Source organism: Nicotiana attenuata, unplaced genomic scaffold, assembly GCF_001879085.1.
Source record: "Nicotiana attenuata strain UT unplaced genomic scaffold, NIATTr2, whole genome shotgun sequence".
NCBI lineage: Eukaryota > Viridiplantae > Streptophyta > Magnoliopsida > Solanales > Solanaceae > Nicotiana > Nicotiana attenuata.
In genome coordinates this window covers 3,991-21,761 of record NW_017678333.1, presented here as the reverse complement: position 1 = coordinate 21,761, position 17,771 = coordinate 3,991, and the positions used below count along the sequence as shown (strand labels likewise).

The window sequence follows — 17,771 nt, the reverse complement described above, 5'->3', positions numbered from 1 at the left end:
TAGATAGATTATAAATAGATTTAATAGTGTAGACCTTACTTCACATCTACATTTTGGTGGGCATGTTGTGAATAATACTTGCTTTCACGTTCGCACGTCAGAATTATAATTTCTTTTGACTGAGTAATGTTAGCATGTTCTTGATTCATGTGTTAAGTATTACCAAAGTCTTTGAACAAATCTTTTTTTTATTTCTGATTTCTAACCAACTCTACTAACTTTTTCAAAGCTTTTAGAGTATAAAATGTAGTCCATATACTCCAAGTCAACCATTTTCCAAATCGCCTAACTTTGGTTTGAAATGTTAGGCGATTTGGATAATTGAATTTGTTCCAAAATATTCACATTTTTAGAAAAAAAACAAATAGTCATTTATTTATTTCCCAATCTATCCTTACGGCCTTAGTAGTTGGAGAAATTCAAAAATAACCAGATTTACGAGTGGTCATTCAAAAATAGCCACAGTTTCAAAAGTAATCAAAATTTAGCCACTTTCATGTAAAATAAATTTGAACAAAAACACTGTTCAAAATCCGTAAAATACTCCAGTATAATATACTGGAGTTCCAGTATAATATACGGGTCCAGCATAATATACTGGTGCTCCAATCTCCAGTATATTATACTGGAACTTTCCGCGTGTTGGAGTTCCAGCATAATATGCCGGAAGTTCATGCACAGGTGCATCGATCTCCAGTATATTATGCTGGAACTTTTCGTGTTGCAGCAAAATAGTAGCTATTTTTCAATGACTTTGCAAGCGCTGGCTATTTTTGAATGACTAGTCCGAACTGGTTAGCCCGTACTATTTTTACCTTAGTAGTGCGTTAATTACATGAGATGTTTAAGAAGAGATAGAAGTAATTTAGACAAATATTCTTCCGATTAAAGGCATTTAAATGTCTTTTTCAAAAGGCGTGCAAGAACCTTAAAAAGACAAATAATATAGAACGGATGTAGTACTGCGCATGTTGCATAAAGCTTGACTTTTTGCTATCTTTACAATGTTACCGCCAGACCTCACCATAAAATCACCAAATTATTTCAAATGCATTAGAAGAGTGTATAGTATTTTCTATTTTTTGCTCTTAATTTGGCAAAAGATCAATCTTTTGTGGGATTTGAAGTTTCAGATAAGAGAAAAATGGAATTAGATTTTGGAAGTGATCGACTCAAATAGATGCTCATCATAAGCTTTTTTTTTCCTCCTCTTCGTGTTCTATTGATCAGAAGCATCCAGCAGCGCCACGCCACGCCAGTAGAAAAAGTGATACATTATTTGGGATCATGAAAATAAACATAAGAATAGAGCGTAAACATAAGAATGGAAGGTTTGTTTGTCTAACTGTTGGATCAATTCGGGTAAACATTGCTAACTCGACTTTCTAATAGACTCATTAGTTCGCAGCTCGGGAAAAAATGTTTAATAATTCAATTAAAAATAAATAGGAAGGGAAAATGTCATTCTTGAACGTGGAAAAAGAGAGGAAGAATACCAATATGTCATCCCAAAGATGGTACACTAAGTTCTGGCAATAATATTTCATGTATGCATCTGAAAAAAGAAACAATCATCAAACAAGGACACAAATATGCAGAAGAAATATTCCTAAGGAAGGGGAAATCTGAAAAAACTAAAAGGGTTGAAATACACACAAATTGTATCAGTACTTATTACTACAAATATTTTTTTGAACCAACGAGAAACTGAAAATACACCCATAATCCACAAGAATCTATGGAGCGCGGCAAAGAACCTTGGCTTCAGCTTTCGTCACCTTAGTGAATCCTACAACAGAAACTCGAGTCAGAGGCACTGCCGGCAAGCAAAGAAGCACTTCTAGTAACCAAAACAAAAACCCCACGGATCAGCATTTGGATCAGTACTGGTCAACCATATTAGTAAATACAAATTTGAGGGGAAAAATAGACATCTCCCTGCACGCTGCTGGAACAGAACTATTGTGACGATCACATCCTCTACATATTATCCAGGTTTCTCGACCATAAAAGATTGGTCCAACAGAGAAACAATGGACAATGTTGGACATACAGATCCTGATAACACTAACATGGTGACCTTTCACGAGTTATAAACTACTACTCAATCTGCAGATTAAACCCTTTCTATTACAAAGTTTGTTAGGTTAAGCTCCTAATCATTAGTCCACATTAATGCAGCCAGAACTTCATTAGCTACCCTGCTCGGACTCTTTTTGTGAAGAATGCTGCGCTTTTTTGCCCAGAAGTTGGTCATCTCGACTAGTTTTTGGATCGTCTTCCCCTGGAACTTCCCCAAGTCTCTCCTGCAACAAAGTCAAATCCAATGACTTAATAGCATATTAAAAATTAAAAAAAAAAAAACGCCTCCGGTCCCAAATATTAGTTATTTTTGCAAATTGAATTTGTTTCAAGTATTTGACGGGTTAGAAAAACAAAGAAGTCAATATTACGTTTTCCAGATCTACTCATATTGTTCCACTAGTGGAGTAATAATTATTTATTAGCGTCTATTGGCCGAACTGAAGAAGGGTAGAGAGATATACCTTAAGGGATGCATTCTGAGCAAGAAGATGCTCATACTCACTCCTGATACGATTCACTTCAGCTCTAAGAGAGGAGTTCTCTTCCCTTAGAACTTCAGCACGCTGCGCAAGTTCATCACACTCTGCCTGGCTCGCAAAAGGCAAAGTGGAGTCAGGAAGTGGAGTCAGGGTTAATAATGATGATTTTTTTTTTTTTAATAATGATGATTGAAAAAAGGAAAAAACTGAAGGATTATTTGTACCTGCTTTCGTAACCTAGATCGACGAGCAGATTCCCTGTTGGACTGCTTTCTTCTCTGCCTCTTAAGCTCCCTTTCATCCTGAATTCAATCGCAAAGAAAACCTCGTCAGTGAAAATGCATAAAGCTATAGAAAGAGAAGAAACACTATGTTAAAAGAGACATCCTCAGTTAAAAAGTAAGAAAAGCAGAAAATTAATTTGAAAGAAATGGTTGCAGAGAAATCAGATGATCTTCTAATATGTGCCGTCCCTTTTAAAACATATGAGACTGGAAGATGCTCAGCACTGAGTGAATGGCAAGGACGACACTTCATTAGAAGCCCATTTACTTTGCAATTTAGACAAAGAATGGAATTGATGATATGGAATCTTGGGTGGAAACAGGTGATATTTTAGTGGTAAAGCTTTTGCTTCTGTTAACACATAATGCAGCAACAACAACAACCCAGTGGAATCCCACAAGTGCGGTCTGGGGAGGGTAATGTGTACGCAGACCTTACCCCTACCGTGGGAGGTACAGAGGTTGTTTCCGAAAGACTCTCAGCTCGAGAGGAAGAATAGGAACAAGTAAATAACAACAACAAGGGTCAACACATAATGACTGAAGTAAAATAATAGAATTCATGGAGATCTTGGACTCTGGCGTTCTCCTCCAACTCCAACTCTGTATCCTAATTCAGGTCAAACCATCCCATGCACATATATGTGTATTAAGTCATTAACAAAGACTATATCAGCGTGAATAATTTAGTCCATACTTCTCTCATGTAACTAAAGGACGTGCTCTTTTAAGTGTGTTTTATTTGGACATACTCGCAGTTATCTAGATATGTGAATCTAGCTGCAATAGACTCGCTTTACAAATCTACATACAGAATCATGAGTTCTTAGCAAATGGAGAGACAAAAAGGATACCTGAAGCCACATATGTGATTGGGCGCTATCTCGTGATCCAGCAGCAACCAACCCTCCAGCAACTGAAGCAGAAGGTACATTTCCGTGTATTGCAGGAATAGATGATGCGGTGGCAGCACCCCAGTAATCCATACCAATATTCAAGTTGGTTGTGGGTCCAGGAATACCTCCCGCCCCAGCAGTTGATATCGGGGCGATTGCCATAGGTTGGTTAATCATTGAATGAGGAGCGCCGCCAGTCCCTCCATTCTGGGAACCATGTGCAGCATTTCCATTTTGAGATGTGTCAGCTGTAGCAGAGACATCATACTACTTTTCCATCAAATATATTCATCGCCAAAATAGTTACCACATATTCAAAGCAAATTCATATCACCAGACCTGAATCTTGCCCGCCTCCTGAATTCATTGGTGACTCCTACAAAATCAAGATGACAAACAATCAGATACTGCTTCGACGAGTCAATGGACATACTGACAGAACAATGAGTTTGCTTTCCCTGTAATACACACACGCGCGCGCATAACTGACTATGTTGAATTGTACAAAGCACAGACAAGCCTGAAGCCATTGCTTTAAGATGGAAAGCATTTTTATCATACTTACCATAAACAGGAAATAAGAAACTACCTTCTACCATATAATAATTGAAATAAAACAAAATACATCATAGAATACCCACATTCTGGGAATTTGCATCACTTCCTTCACTTGACCCTTCACTTCCACTCTCGGCACTGCAAGTCCAACATTGGCACAGGTCATAAGTCTCATGAACTGATAGGGGAAGTATTTAGGCTTGACAACTCAAAATACTTTAAGCAAAAAAACATTCTCACATGGACAGAAAATATAATGAATAGCAACAAACATACTAATATATCTGATACTCCAAAATATTTCTGTATTCAACCTAACCAATAAGTATATTTTATATTCCTGGACAGCAATTATCTTGCTCAGCAAAAGCTAAAAAGATTACAAAAACAGTATGTACCAGAAAACCATACATGAGAAGAATGATGGTAGGCTAGAAACCCGTATTTTAGTCATAGTTTGCACACTAATTACTGCATTTTACTTGAGGTTGAGCTTAAATAATGGTGATTTGCGCTTATTACGTGTTTTATGCCTTGCAGGAAATGATTCCGAGCTACTAAGATAATTTGGAGCTAAATTGAACAAGTTGGAGCTAAATTGAAGTCCTGAGTAAAAGCCCAAGAAATTAAGTTGAGATCACGTTCGCGGGATCGAGGACCGAGTCTGGATATCAAAAAATGAGAAAAAAAGATTACTATGAAAACAATGCACTACCACGCCGCGGGGCACAAGGTGGTGATGCAATTTTTCTGGAGAGTGTAAAAACCAGCCCTCTTAAGTTCTCCACTACGCATGTGTATTTTTGTCAGAGTACTTTGCTGTTTCAGCTTGGAAAGGGTAGTTCCGTCCGGATCCATTCCTACATGGTATAACTACATCAAAAATACGATTTTAAGGGGACTTTTGACCGACGAAAGATTGGAAAAGCATAGGAGACTCAGAGCACAAGGAATCATTCTTTCCTCAACTTTATGTTGTGATTAATTTCTCCATGATTATGGAGTAGTTTGCCTTAGGGTTTTGTCCGACACTACGTTCCTCGATCTTCAAAGAAAACTGATTCCTCCTACTCCTCCTTCTCCTTTAGGATAGGATCCTCCTTGGTCCTTATATACAAGATCTTCATTCCTTTCACCTGAGGTAGCACTAGTCAAAGAGGGAGACTCTGTTCAAAGTGGTATGGTTCTAGTTTTTTGACGGATACGGTGGTTTGATTGATATTTATGGATTTTAACTCTAGTTCTTTGCATGAATTCGTTTATGGAACTTTAAATTGATTGCAACTTTGTTCACCAGCTTATTTAATCGAAAGAGGAATATTTCGGTGATTATCTTTGCATTATTTTGGTTGGTTTAATTCATTGATTCTTTTAAGTAATCTGTAATCGAAAGAGCTTGTTGAGTTGTTGATTAATTGATCAAATCAAGTTAGGAGAATATTCGAGATACGTTTTCCTAAAGACTAATCCATTAACGCTTGCTTGCATATTTTCACAGTGCTTTATATTAGTTTATCTCGTAGAGCTAAGATTTAATCGAGAGAGAAGTCTTGGCTACACGTTTGAATTAATCATCGAGTGAATTCATGAGAATCATTAGAACATTACAATGAATTGAACTAGAGTTAGATCCCGAATAGCCATCTTGCACCTATCATGTCACGGCCCTTATTATTATTTGTTGTTGCTCAACTCTTGTCTTTATGCGATCAATTGCTAATTGCTTTAGTTTTCGTAGTTAATTTTAGTTATTAATCATCCCAACTAAAGTGTTAATCATCCTCAATAGCTTAGGCAAGAAATTACTTGAATATTGTTCAAATCCAATCCCTTTGGAGACGATGATTAAACTATACTATCTTTGGCTAGCGAGCATCAATTTCGTATTGTGTTTTGCGCTCGTCAAAGAACACATCACTCCAACTGGAAGCAGAGGTAGATCCAGGATTTAAACTCTATGGGTTCAACTTTTAAGGTTTTTAGCATTGAACTCAATATATTTTTAAAGTTATGGGTTCATATGTACTATTTTGCAATTTTAATGAATTTTTACACCACATCGAAAGTTATGGGTTCAAGGTAGAACACTACATCCGCCCCTGACCGGAAGCCCTACTCTTTTAACTTAAAAACGTGTTTACAACACTACTTATTCCAGCCAACTCTTACGACATTCAGGAAGTGCTAACAATAGCTAAATTGGGAAATATGGAGCATGACTTGCAACCATCTGATGACTAGAATCCGCTCAATCGGAAATGCATACTAAGTAGAGCCAACAAAACCAAGAAGTCACATTTGGCTTGATTACATTATTCAATTTATAAAAGTCTCAGATGAGAAGATGAGCTGAAGTTGATCGACCAGAAAAAATTAAATAAGGCAATTTGGGCTGTAAGTGCCCAATTATTCTGCTTTCGCTGTAAGTGCCCATTTAATAACCATTCTTCTGTTTATATTATAATTTCCAATATTCTGAGAACTTTCATATTATGCATCATACCTTTTAGAATAGACTCCATTGGCAGAAGCTCCAGATGTCTTACCAGGTCCATTGTTCTTCCCGGTGATCATATTCAAACTACCCAAGCTTCCCTTAGATCTCTTAATGGGCAATTTTTCCTTTCCCTCGGATGACTTACCATCTACTTCAACATTACCATGGTTGCTAACCTGCATAAGGAAAAATGAAGGAAGCAATATGAGAACTGGAAACTTCAAGCATTGATTACATGGACAAAGTTATTTAACACATTCAACGTAGGTACTCACTGCAGCTTCAGCGACGCCATTTGGGGAAGGCATCGCAAAAGGGCTGAAAGGGTAAGATCCCTGATTAATTTGGAAAATATCAGTTTCAAGTTAGCAAAATCAGAACTGAGATGCATATAGTTAGCAAAACAGTAAACATCAGGCAACAAGATTATACCGGAGGCATCGATGGATGAGCATATATGCCACCATGGGGATACATTGCAACGTATGGATGTGGTGGAGTTCCATAGGGTGGCATTAATTGCTGAAAAACCAGCCACCAAAATTGTTAAAGAAATATTTTTGTTTTTTTGACAAGATCAAATTTTATTAAAACGCTATCGGGCTGCTACTGTGAAAATACAGAGGTAAAATAGAACCACAAACTGTGGTAGCAACTTGTAAAATAGAACCACAAATACAAACCACAAAAATCAGATTAAAAGATAATCCATAAAATAGAAATACTACATTTTGGCACTATTATCCATGTGCTTGAAGATTCATCAGAATAATCTTTACACTTCCACAAACATGGAGATGGAGTAAAAAAGAAACCAGCAGAATTGTTGTACAGAAGCATCATTAACTTATTCATCAAGATTTCAGAAGAAAAATTGAGAAGCTTTGATGACGACTTGAAATAAAAGCCTCAATTGCTCTTGTTCGCGGTAATCCTGTAATAGGAAATATGCAGTCTGGAATAAATTTGCATCCTTGTGTCAGTTAACGATATTAACACTTGCGAAACGGTGAACGCTATCCAAAGAACTGCTTGAGCGGGACTACAAAATTTATACCAAGTCTGTCTTCTTGACAATTTTAGGATCAGTACAAGACATTGGCAACGTAGCTAAGAAAGCTATGTACATTCCACACGTGAATTGTCAGGAGGCACACATCAACACGAGGTAGTAGCAAATTGACACAACATATTCTTCAAAATGCACGAAGCCAGCAAGGTTTTGCCGCTTGAGACTCGAGATTAGTCATACTCTAGAAAATCATGCAAGTAGAAATGTGCATAAAGCAAACAACATAATTACATATTTTCATGATATCCAGATCCAAATGCAGAAGTGTATGATGAAAGCACCGCTTGCAAAACACACAGATGCAACAGAAGAACCATGTTACCTGTACTTAGTTCTTTGATAGTACAATAATTACGCTAATTTCACAATAAAAAGATAATAACATAATGAAAAAACGCCATAGAGATCTATCATCAGTCACTTTTTCCCCTATAAAAAGCATTAGACAAGCTGTTTCATCGTAACAACCTGCTTTATTCAATTTGTGCCAGCTATGCTGTAGTAGCAAAGGTTAAAAAACGCAGTCTGAGCACTTTAAATTGCTTTACTGCTCTTCTCTATGTAAGTGACAGTATTTTCCTACAAATTTGGTACCACTAGAGTACCTGTGAACTCAAATTAGAAGAAGAGGCGGAAGGGAAAAAGAGATTTAGCTTGAACAACAAGCCCTATAGCTCGTTTTAAAGCATTTAAAAGAGAAAGACAAGCTGCTTTATTCAGGTTGTGAAGCAATCGCTCCAAGCGAACTCATGAAGCTGCTTTACAACCCTTCTCTAAGTGATAGTATCTCCGGCTAATTTGACACAATTTAAACATATAATCTACCCAAAAGGGATAATTGTACTTTTGGTCCCTCATTAACGAATTTCAGTCTAGGTCTCAGTGAAATATGAATATTTGACATTTGATCAATAGTATTATATGCTTTTTAGTAAAAAGTTTTCTTAAAAATGGCTTTTTTTACTCTGAGGAAACAAGTTTACTGATTTTAGACTTAAAATAAAGAGTAAAGGGACAAAACTAATTCTCTCTTAACATAAAAGATAAGTCGTCTTCATGGTTTAGTTTAAAAATACAATAAAATTTAGAAAACATATTAGAGGAAAGGCCAAATACACAATCCTAATAATTGACCAGTAGATGTGTTATTTGCATGTCACAGGGACCAAAATTGGAAATTACCAACAATCGAATACTAAAACCACAATCTAATATATCTTTGACCCTACTTAACAGGTCCGAACCTCAAAGCTCAAACCTTTCCCATAATTTTAATAAAGTTTATGAACCACTTCGATATATTATCTATAAGCACGCCAATTGAAAGACAACTGAGGCATACCACAATCTTTCTCGCTTAAATTAATTTGATGCTTATATGTGTCATATATGAGCACTTCATATTAACCAAAAAATAGCTTAAGCTAAGAATGCTTCTATAATTAAATTCATAAGCGATCAGCCAAGTAACGAGAATGCTGATAAAAAACGGGATTTCTAATGTCCATAATAGATCCCTCCTCACCAAAAAAAAAAAAGGTGTCATCTCGCAAATATTTATTACTCCCTCCATTTCAATTTATGTGTCTTACTTTCCTTTTTAGCATCCTACATTCCTTTTCAGTATAAAAAAAAGGCAGCCCGGTGCACTAAGCTCCTGCTATGCGCGGGTCCCACGATTTTGATGCCACTTTCTATACTTAGTAACTCTTCAATTCCAACATCCTACATGGCATGTTTAAGACCACACGATTAAACGGCATTTTGATACATCATACACATCTTTAGTTTAAGGCCATAAGATTCAACAGTCTTCCTTACTTTCTTAAACTCCGTGTCCAGTCAAAAGACACAAAATGAAACGGAGGGAGTAGAAAGCACAGTATCCAAGCCCATAAACGAATCACTAACAGGCAAGATGAAACCCCAAGAATAAGTTATCAGATCATCATAGAGCCACACTCATCATAAACAAATCATCAAAGAGTGAAATATAACGAACTTAAATCATCTCTTTATTTTTCAACTCTTGCAGACCAGGGGGTATGTAATTGAATCAATACACATTTTAACTAGCTTAATGTAATGCTTTTTGATTCAAAAGTCAGAACCTACCCTGAAATTCGCGTGCTGATACTAGCTTATTGTAATGCTAATTAGATCTGACTTTTGAAAGAAATTCAAAACAGCACGTGAATCAGAACCACGCCATATGTGAAATTTCCATACCTGAACTCCCCACATATAAGGGTGTGCTTGAGGACTTGATGCCATAAACCCATGTGGAGGCATAGGAGAATATGCCTGCATTTTGATCATCAATGTCCTTAGACTACCAACAAAGAAATGCCAATAAATGAGGCAAAAGGCTGAGAAACTATGCTACAGAGAAACCATACCTGAAAGCCAGACCAATCTGGATTGACTGAGCCGGCGGTAGTAGTAGAAGCCTGCTCCTATATAGTGCCAAGAAGCAAAACACATTAATTGGTGGGATGATTAAAAGAACTCACACAAAAATACTTGTTCAGGGAAAAAACAGTTTTTTCTTTTTGGCACAAAAGTTCTATTACTGAACACCAAGCCAGTACCAAAAGTAAGTCAAAGTTGTTTATATGTCTCAACCAGCGTCATCCACTGGCATCTATCAACTTTACCAGTTATCTATAGAAAACACAGTATTCTCTCTTAGCACCAACCAGTTACCTGTGAATTGGGAGTCTTCGGCTCTTTTGCTTCCTTTGCCTCCTTTGAGGATTTATCCATCTCACTGCTACCCATGGCTCGACTGCACTACTACGTCAAAAATTCCTCAAACCATTCTGTCGTGCACATACACATATATGCATCAAAAATTAGTTTTAAATCACTTTCTAATTGATAAATATTCTACACATGAAATTGTCAAAAGTAACCAAATAGACCAAAAGTACCACAGATCAACGTAGACAAACACAGACAACAACAACAGCAACAACTACACCTCAGTCCCAAACTAGTTGGGGTCGTCTATATGAATCCTTGCTCACAACTCTACTTCCATTTAAACTCATCTAACGTGATGATTCATCATGAAACTGGCTAGTTCAACGCTGGCTGCCCGCCTACCGTAACCCGGGCTCCATAAAATTGTCAAACATCACCGGCTAATTGGAATTAATCGGCGATATTCACCAAGCTCGAGTATCCATTCAAACAAATTCCCTGTTAACTTATAACAATCTACCAACTTCCAAATGAAAACTAACTCGCAAAAGCATAAAGTTCAAGTTAATCAACTAAGCCTCAATCCAAATCCTCCACTCCATTGTACCCATTTTTGAATACTAGAAAGTCCTCCATCACATAGAAAGACCTTGGTTTAACATAGATAAAGTAAAACCCTAAAAGGGTTGCAGTATGTCAACAGCCAGTGTAAACATAGTCCGTTTTACGAATCCACACACAGAACATCATAAAGATCCAATCACACCAAATCGATCATTATGTAAAGTCTTTTCGCTGCTTCATAACAACAGATTTAATAATATAATATAATTAAATTAAGTAACAATCACAAACCAACATTGTATTTAAAATAACAATACAATACAAAAATGGACTGCACATACAGAACAACATAACGATCCAATCACACCAGATCAATCATTACATAAAATGGGATCCTTCCGCTGTTTCACAACAATGGATTTTTTAATACAATATAATAAATTTTAAGTAACAATCGAAACCACATTGCATTTAAAATAACAATACAATACAAGCTGTAACAGGGTTGCAGTAGGTCTACAGCTAGTGTAGATATAGTTCATTTTATGAATTCACATACAGAATTATGCAAACATAAAGAGAAAAAAGCAACCCAAAACACCCAATGACAAATTAAACACGGTGAATTTATTAGTTACCATGGAAATTAAACAAAGACTAGTGAATCTTGAAGAACTGGGTCAGCTTTAACTGCAGTAAAACTCCAATTACAGTCAACCCCAGTTTAAATTACAGTACCCAGCTGGTAAACCTCAAAATTAGAAGGAAAAAAAATAAAGATTGAATATAAATTGGGGATAAAAACGAGCAAAAAAGAAACCCCAAAATTTTGGGAAATTAAGGAGGTAAATTTGGAGAGAGAAAAATTGGGTGTGTCGCTGTTCCGAGGATTTGCAGTAAGAGAAGGTGAAGTTTCGATGGCTTTGTCTTCTTCTGTTCGATTGTGTTGATGATTAATTTTGTTGATTGTTTTCCGTGGACTTGTTTCAACGGCTCAGATTTCTCTTTAATAAAAAAAAAAAAGGTGAATTAGTTCTACAAAGTTATTAGAGGAAAATTTTAAATTGTATTAACCAAACTAGTATTACTACCCGCACAATGTGCGGATAATATTGTGATCCTGCTAAATTATATAAATTAAAAAGAACAAATTATATGTTAAATTATTGACATAAACTTAAATATTATACCCCATATATAGTCGGTGATACAAAGAAATAAAAATCCAATATGATTCAAAATAAATACTCATTCCCTTCCAATTTACATAAAATATTTTTCTTATTAGTCTGTTCCAAAAGAATGACACATTTCTGTATTTGGAAATAGTTTAACTTTACACTTTTTCTTTTTTACTCATTTTACCTGTAATGACAAGTTCTTACACCCATACAAATAGCATGACCCCCTCAAAATTTTTAGGACCATAAGTTTTAAAAGTCTTCTTTTTCGTTCTTAAACTTCGTGCCAAGTCAAACTATCTCATCTATATTGAAACTGAGTGAAGTCATACTATATAGAGTAATAACTAATAAAATATGTTAAGTAATATCTTAATTTAAATTATAAAAATATATTATATTATTATCTCAACATAATAACTTCTCACATCAACATGAACTTCTACCAACCTAAAATTACACGATGATAAATTAATATATTCGTACATGATAATTTATTAACAACCAATATATTCTAACTTTTGGGAGTTACCAACTTATAAAACAGTTGGATCGTAATTTGCTCAATAATTTTAATGTTACCTCAATTATAACCACACAGTTAAAGTAACATTGTTTTTAACAATTTAAATGCCTTTGGGATATAGTTAAGATTAATATATTATAATTAAATAAATGTTAATGTTAACCTACTTTAAATATTTTTTTCCACCATGCACATGTATTAAAAGAAGATGAGTTGTTACATGTAATTTTCTAATCAAATGAATATTACCTTGTGATTTTTGTAATTCACTTTGTTTTGTGTAAATAGCAATCCCATACAGTACAGTTATATATATATCGACCCCATCGGTTGCTCGATCAATTGGCTCATATAATTTTACAGGACATAAATATTAACAATAGGCTGAAAAATCATAGTCCATACCTGAGCTATAGAGAAGAATCTATCCATCCTTCTTATCTATTTTAGCATAGCAACTGCTACCACTACTACAAAAATAAAAATAATAAATAAAAAAACAAACAAAAAATTTATATGTATTGCTTCAAAACAATTGAGATATAAAATAAATAATAAAATATTGGATAACTAATTTTGCCGTAAGGCAATAAAATTGACATTTGTTCAGCCGATGTCTGAGTCGATTCATAGTTTAAAACATTATCCCTACAGAAATGTATGTCATCAGTTCTTTTATTCTCGTGTAATTTCATGATTGATTAACTCCCTTCCAACATTATTGGAGTTGCTTTAAAATTGATCGAATCGAACTGCATTTATGTGACTATTCTCTTTCTGAGAATCATTTTAAAAGTATTCGACTCCAAACTACATACATCACACATCTTGATTCTCAAAACTGAATTGTTAATTGAGCAAGAGATATAGATTTATTTTTAAATTAATTAAAAGTATCAATTTACCCACACTACCTTTATACCCCCCTGATAATAGGTGAATTTGACTATAATCACACCTTAAATAATCACCTTCTTGTGTAGTTTTAATGCTAAAAGTGATGACAAAATGCTCTTATTAGTGCTTTTCATGATTTGTAGGTGATATATGTATAAGAAAGGCTAAGGAGCAGTTTTGGAGTCAAAAGTGATGAAAAAGAGGCCAAATGTGAAATTTACCAACTGACCCATGCAAAACAGGCCGAAGACTCAGAATACTGGATCCACCGCGGTTCCACCGCGACCGGGGCAGAACCGCGGTGGCAAGCAGCTGCAGAAGATTGAGAATCCGCGAGGGTGTTTGGCCGCGGTTCTACCGCGACCGCGGCAGAACCGCGGCAGGCGCAGTAACTTTAGGGACCAAAGTGTCAATTACGGGATTTTTAGACCTAAACCCTATTTAAAACATTAGACTTCGCCCAAGAGAGGCATGTATTGATTTTTTAGGTTTCTTAGCAAGGAAAATCATTGTGAGAAAATACTCTAAACATCTTTCTTCTTTTCTTTTGATTTTATGATGAATTCAATCTTAGTTTATTTTCCCATAGCCATGAGTAGCTAAATTCCTTGTCTAAGGCTTTGATGGGACCTATTGGCTGATGAACTTCTTGTTTATGTGAATACAAATTGCTAGTTTAATCTTTATTTGTTCAACTTCGTGTTCGTTGTAGTTAATTGACAAGATCCTCAATTAGCTGTGCCTATTTAGTGTGCATAACTTGGAAAAGAGTGCATATTTAGGGTATTGTTGAACAACACCACTCCTAGATTATTAGAGGAATCTATAATTGCGGGTTTAAAGGCGGGATTAGGAATAACGAAGCCTTGGGTGTAATCTAAAGTGAATCGTGCTAAATAAAGTAAGCTAGTGTATCTCGGGAGAGTGCAATAGTAAATTACTGTGATTACTCGGGAGAGATTTACGGTAAGATTAGCGTTCATGATTGATAGAGATGTGTTGGTAAATTTGTATGAGCATAAACAGAAGGGATTCCATCAATAGGGGAAATCATTGCCTTAGCTTTTTCTCATAATTGTTTACAACCTTTATTCTTACTTAGTTACAGCCATTTAGTTATTTGGAAGCTAGTTGTTAAAGAACACTCAACTGAGATTTGAATATTTGGGAAGCTGGTTCTGAAGACTTAGTGGGTCTGAAGGTAGCAGTTGATAGGTTAACTCTCTGTGGATTCGACCCTGGGCGTAATACTCGGGTTATATTTGCAACGTCCGCAGAGTCCTTTTTATAAGGCATAGTTGGGCGTGATCACCTATCCTTGAGCACCTGCGAAACCAAGCATTGCTTGTCATTAGTGCTTCTAATCTAAATAGAAATCGTCCAGTTTATTCTGTGAATGATTGTATTCCAGTATGTTATACTGGATAGTTATTATAATAGAGTTGAGTTTTGTATGACTCCAGTAAATTTTACGGCATGTCTGCCATGTCTAAGCCTTTTCTCCAGTTAATTATACTGGACAACATAATTTACAGGTTCATGTTATCCAGTATAATTTACAGGTACGTAGTCTAGTGTGTGTTACCTTGTTGTCCTGCATGTTAATTGGGTGAGTTTTCATTCCTTCTGATTCATGTCATCCAATTTAATTTACAGGTATTCTAGTGTGTGTTACCTTGTTGTCGTGTATGTTATACTTGATGAGTTTTCATTCTTTCTGATTCATGTCATCTAGTATAATTTACAGGTAATCTAGTGTGTGTTACCTTGTCAACCTGTATGTTATACTGGGTGAGTTTTCATTCCTTCTGATTCATGTCATACAGTATAATTTATAGGTAGTCTGGTGTGTATTACCTTCTCCTGTATGTTAAACTGGGTGAGTTTTAATTCCTTCCGGTTCATGTCATCCAGTATAATTTACAGGTAGGGTAGTGTGTCTTACCTTGTTCTTCTGTATGTTATACTGGATTAGTTATGTCATATGCACCTGAGGCCCCTCAAGAGTCCAATCAATTATAACAATGCATCCAAATAACATAAATTGGATTTAAAGAAATTAATGCATTAAAAACAATATATTTTATACTATACCTTCTTTGATTTCATTGACTGCATCCTGCTTCCGTTCACTATCACCTTCGACATCTTTTTTCACATCTCCATTGTGGTGATGCTGCAGAAAAAAGTTAAAATAAAATGATATTAGATGTAAAACAACCAAAAGAAAAAAGAAAAAAAAACAAACAATAAGTACTAGTATACCTCTAACGTGCTCTTCTTCATTGAATTAATTACATTGAACAGCTCAACAAATTTCCCATCAAGATAATTTTTTAAAACCACAAGTTCTTCCTTGTATTCCTTCTTCAATGATGACACTTCTTTCCTCAATTCATCTTGGCCATCTTGCAAAATCTTAAATTGAGTATACCACTCACTATGTTTCGTTGACGGGTCAACACAAGCTTCACCTATGCCTTGATTTTGGTTNGGCTTATAAATGCCAGGGAAGGGGCACCTCCTGTGCCTGAGGGTGCATTATATGACTGGGCACAACCAACAGCTGACAATTTGGCTACTGCCATTGTTGTGCCCGCAATACAAGCTGAATTGTTCCAGATCACAAATAACATGCTACACTTGTTGCAGAACAAGGGACTCTTTTCTGGGACACAAACAGAAGATCCTCAGCAGCACTTGAAGAACTTCCTGTCTATATGCAAAACTCAAAGGCAACCCAACGTGACTCCGGAAGCAATCAGGCTATTATTGTTTCCGTTCTCGGTGACAGGAGCTGCTCAGGTTTGGCTAAACTCGCTCCCCATAAACTCTATAGAAACTTGGGATGAGTTGGTCAAGCAATTTCACAACAAGTTCCATCCGCCCAACAAAACTGCTCAACAAATTGATGAGATTGTGAGTTTCAAACAGTAACCAATGGAGACACTACACGAGACATGGGGCAGGTTTAAGGGAATGTTGGTTATGTGTCCCCACCATGGTGTTCTAGAACAGATGTTGGGACAACGGTTTTACATGGGACTGTCAGACAGCATGAAGAATATCGTAGATACATCTGCTGGTGGGGCATTCTTGAGCAAGACTTGGAGAGATGGTCGGAATTTGCTCGACAAGATGGCGCAGAATTCGGGTTGGACAACTAGGAACGCACCTATCACTCCAGTGGTGCACTCAGTGCCTCTCGATCCTTCTAATACAATGGCTGAAAATATGGCGACTCTCTTGACACAAATGAGCATCCTCACCAAAAAGGTGGAGGAATCAGGGCAGAAGCAGCAGGTTCATATAGTAGATACTACCAATGGGGGCTTGTGCACATCTTGCATTAGCCAGCCAATTGGTAATCCTTGGAATACAGAACATGATCATCATCATCAGCACCCTGAAGATATGAACTATGTGGCTAACTACGGGGGTCAGAGGCAAGGTAATCAGAACTGGGGTCAGCAAACTCAGCAGCAGTACAGGCCACCTCAGCCACAGTATAACGCCGGAAACATGGGAGGCATGAGACCCCCCAACAACATGGCACCGTATCCTAGACCACAGGGGTACAACAATCAGCAGCAAGGGTACCACCCACCTCAGCTACAGCAGGGTGGAAGACAGGAAGACGGGTTTGCAAGACTTGAAGCAATGATGCAGCAGGTTATTGGGTCCAACGCTAAGATAAATGAAAGGGTGGATGCACATGATGCAGCTATCAAAAATATTGAGGTACAAGTGGGCCAGATTTCAATGTCACTTAACAACCGTCCTCAAGGGACATTACCTGCAGATACCCAAATCAATCCAAAAGATCAGGGCCCAAAGCAGCTGATGGCGGTGAGTCTACGGAATGGCAGGGATCTAGATGTTGAGCAAGAGAGAGCTCGAGAAAACATACAGGCTGAGACACTCATTCCAGTACCCATTGAGCTGGATGACTCTACGGGATTGACAGAGGTAACAGTTCAGCCTGCTCCTGAAGAAAAGAATATGCAGCAAGAGACTGAGACAGTA

At 36.6% G+C, this 17,771-nt stretch overlaps 1 protein-coding gene across 1 annotated transcript; it reads right to left on the bottom strand.

Moving 5' to 3' along the window:
• Positions 1 to 1,481: 1,481 nt before the first annotated feature.
• LOC109221594 (bZIP transcription factor 16-like) lies at positions 1,482 to 12,107 on the bottom strand. Its single transcript, XM_019386063.1, has 13 exons — positions 11,780 to 12,107; positions 10,578 to 10,693; positions 10,271 to 10,327; positions 10,101 to 10,175; positions 7,232 to 7,321; positions 7,075 to 7,134; positions 6,806 to 6,975; positions 4,386 to 4,440; positions 4,084 to 4,120; positions 3,703 to 3,992; positions 2,789 to 2,866; positions 2,547 to 2,672; positions 1,482 to 2,306 (listed from the first exon to the last, which is right to left on the bottom strand). The coding sequence occupies exons 2-13, from the start codon at positions 10,650 to 10,652 to the stop codon at positions 2,193 to 2,195; spliced, it is 1,227 nt and encodes a 408-aa protein (XP_019241608.1). The 5' UTR covers positions 10,653 to 10,693; positions 11,780 to 12,107; the 3' UTR covers positions 1,482 to 2,192.
• Positions 12,108 to 17,771: the final 5,664 nt, after the last annotated feature.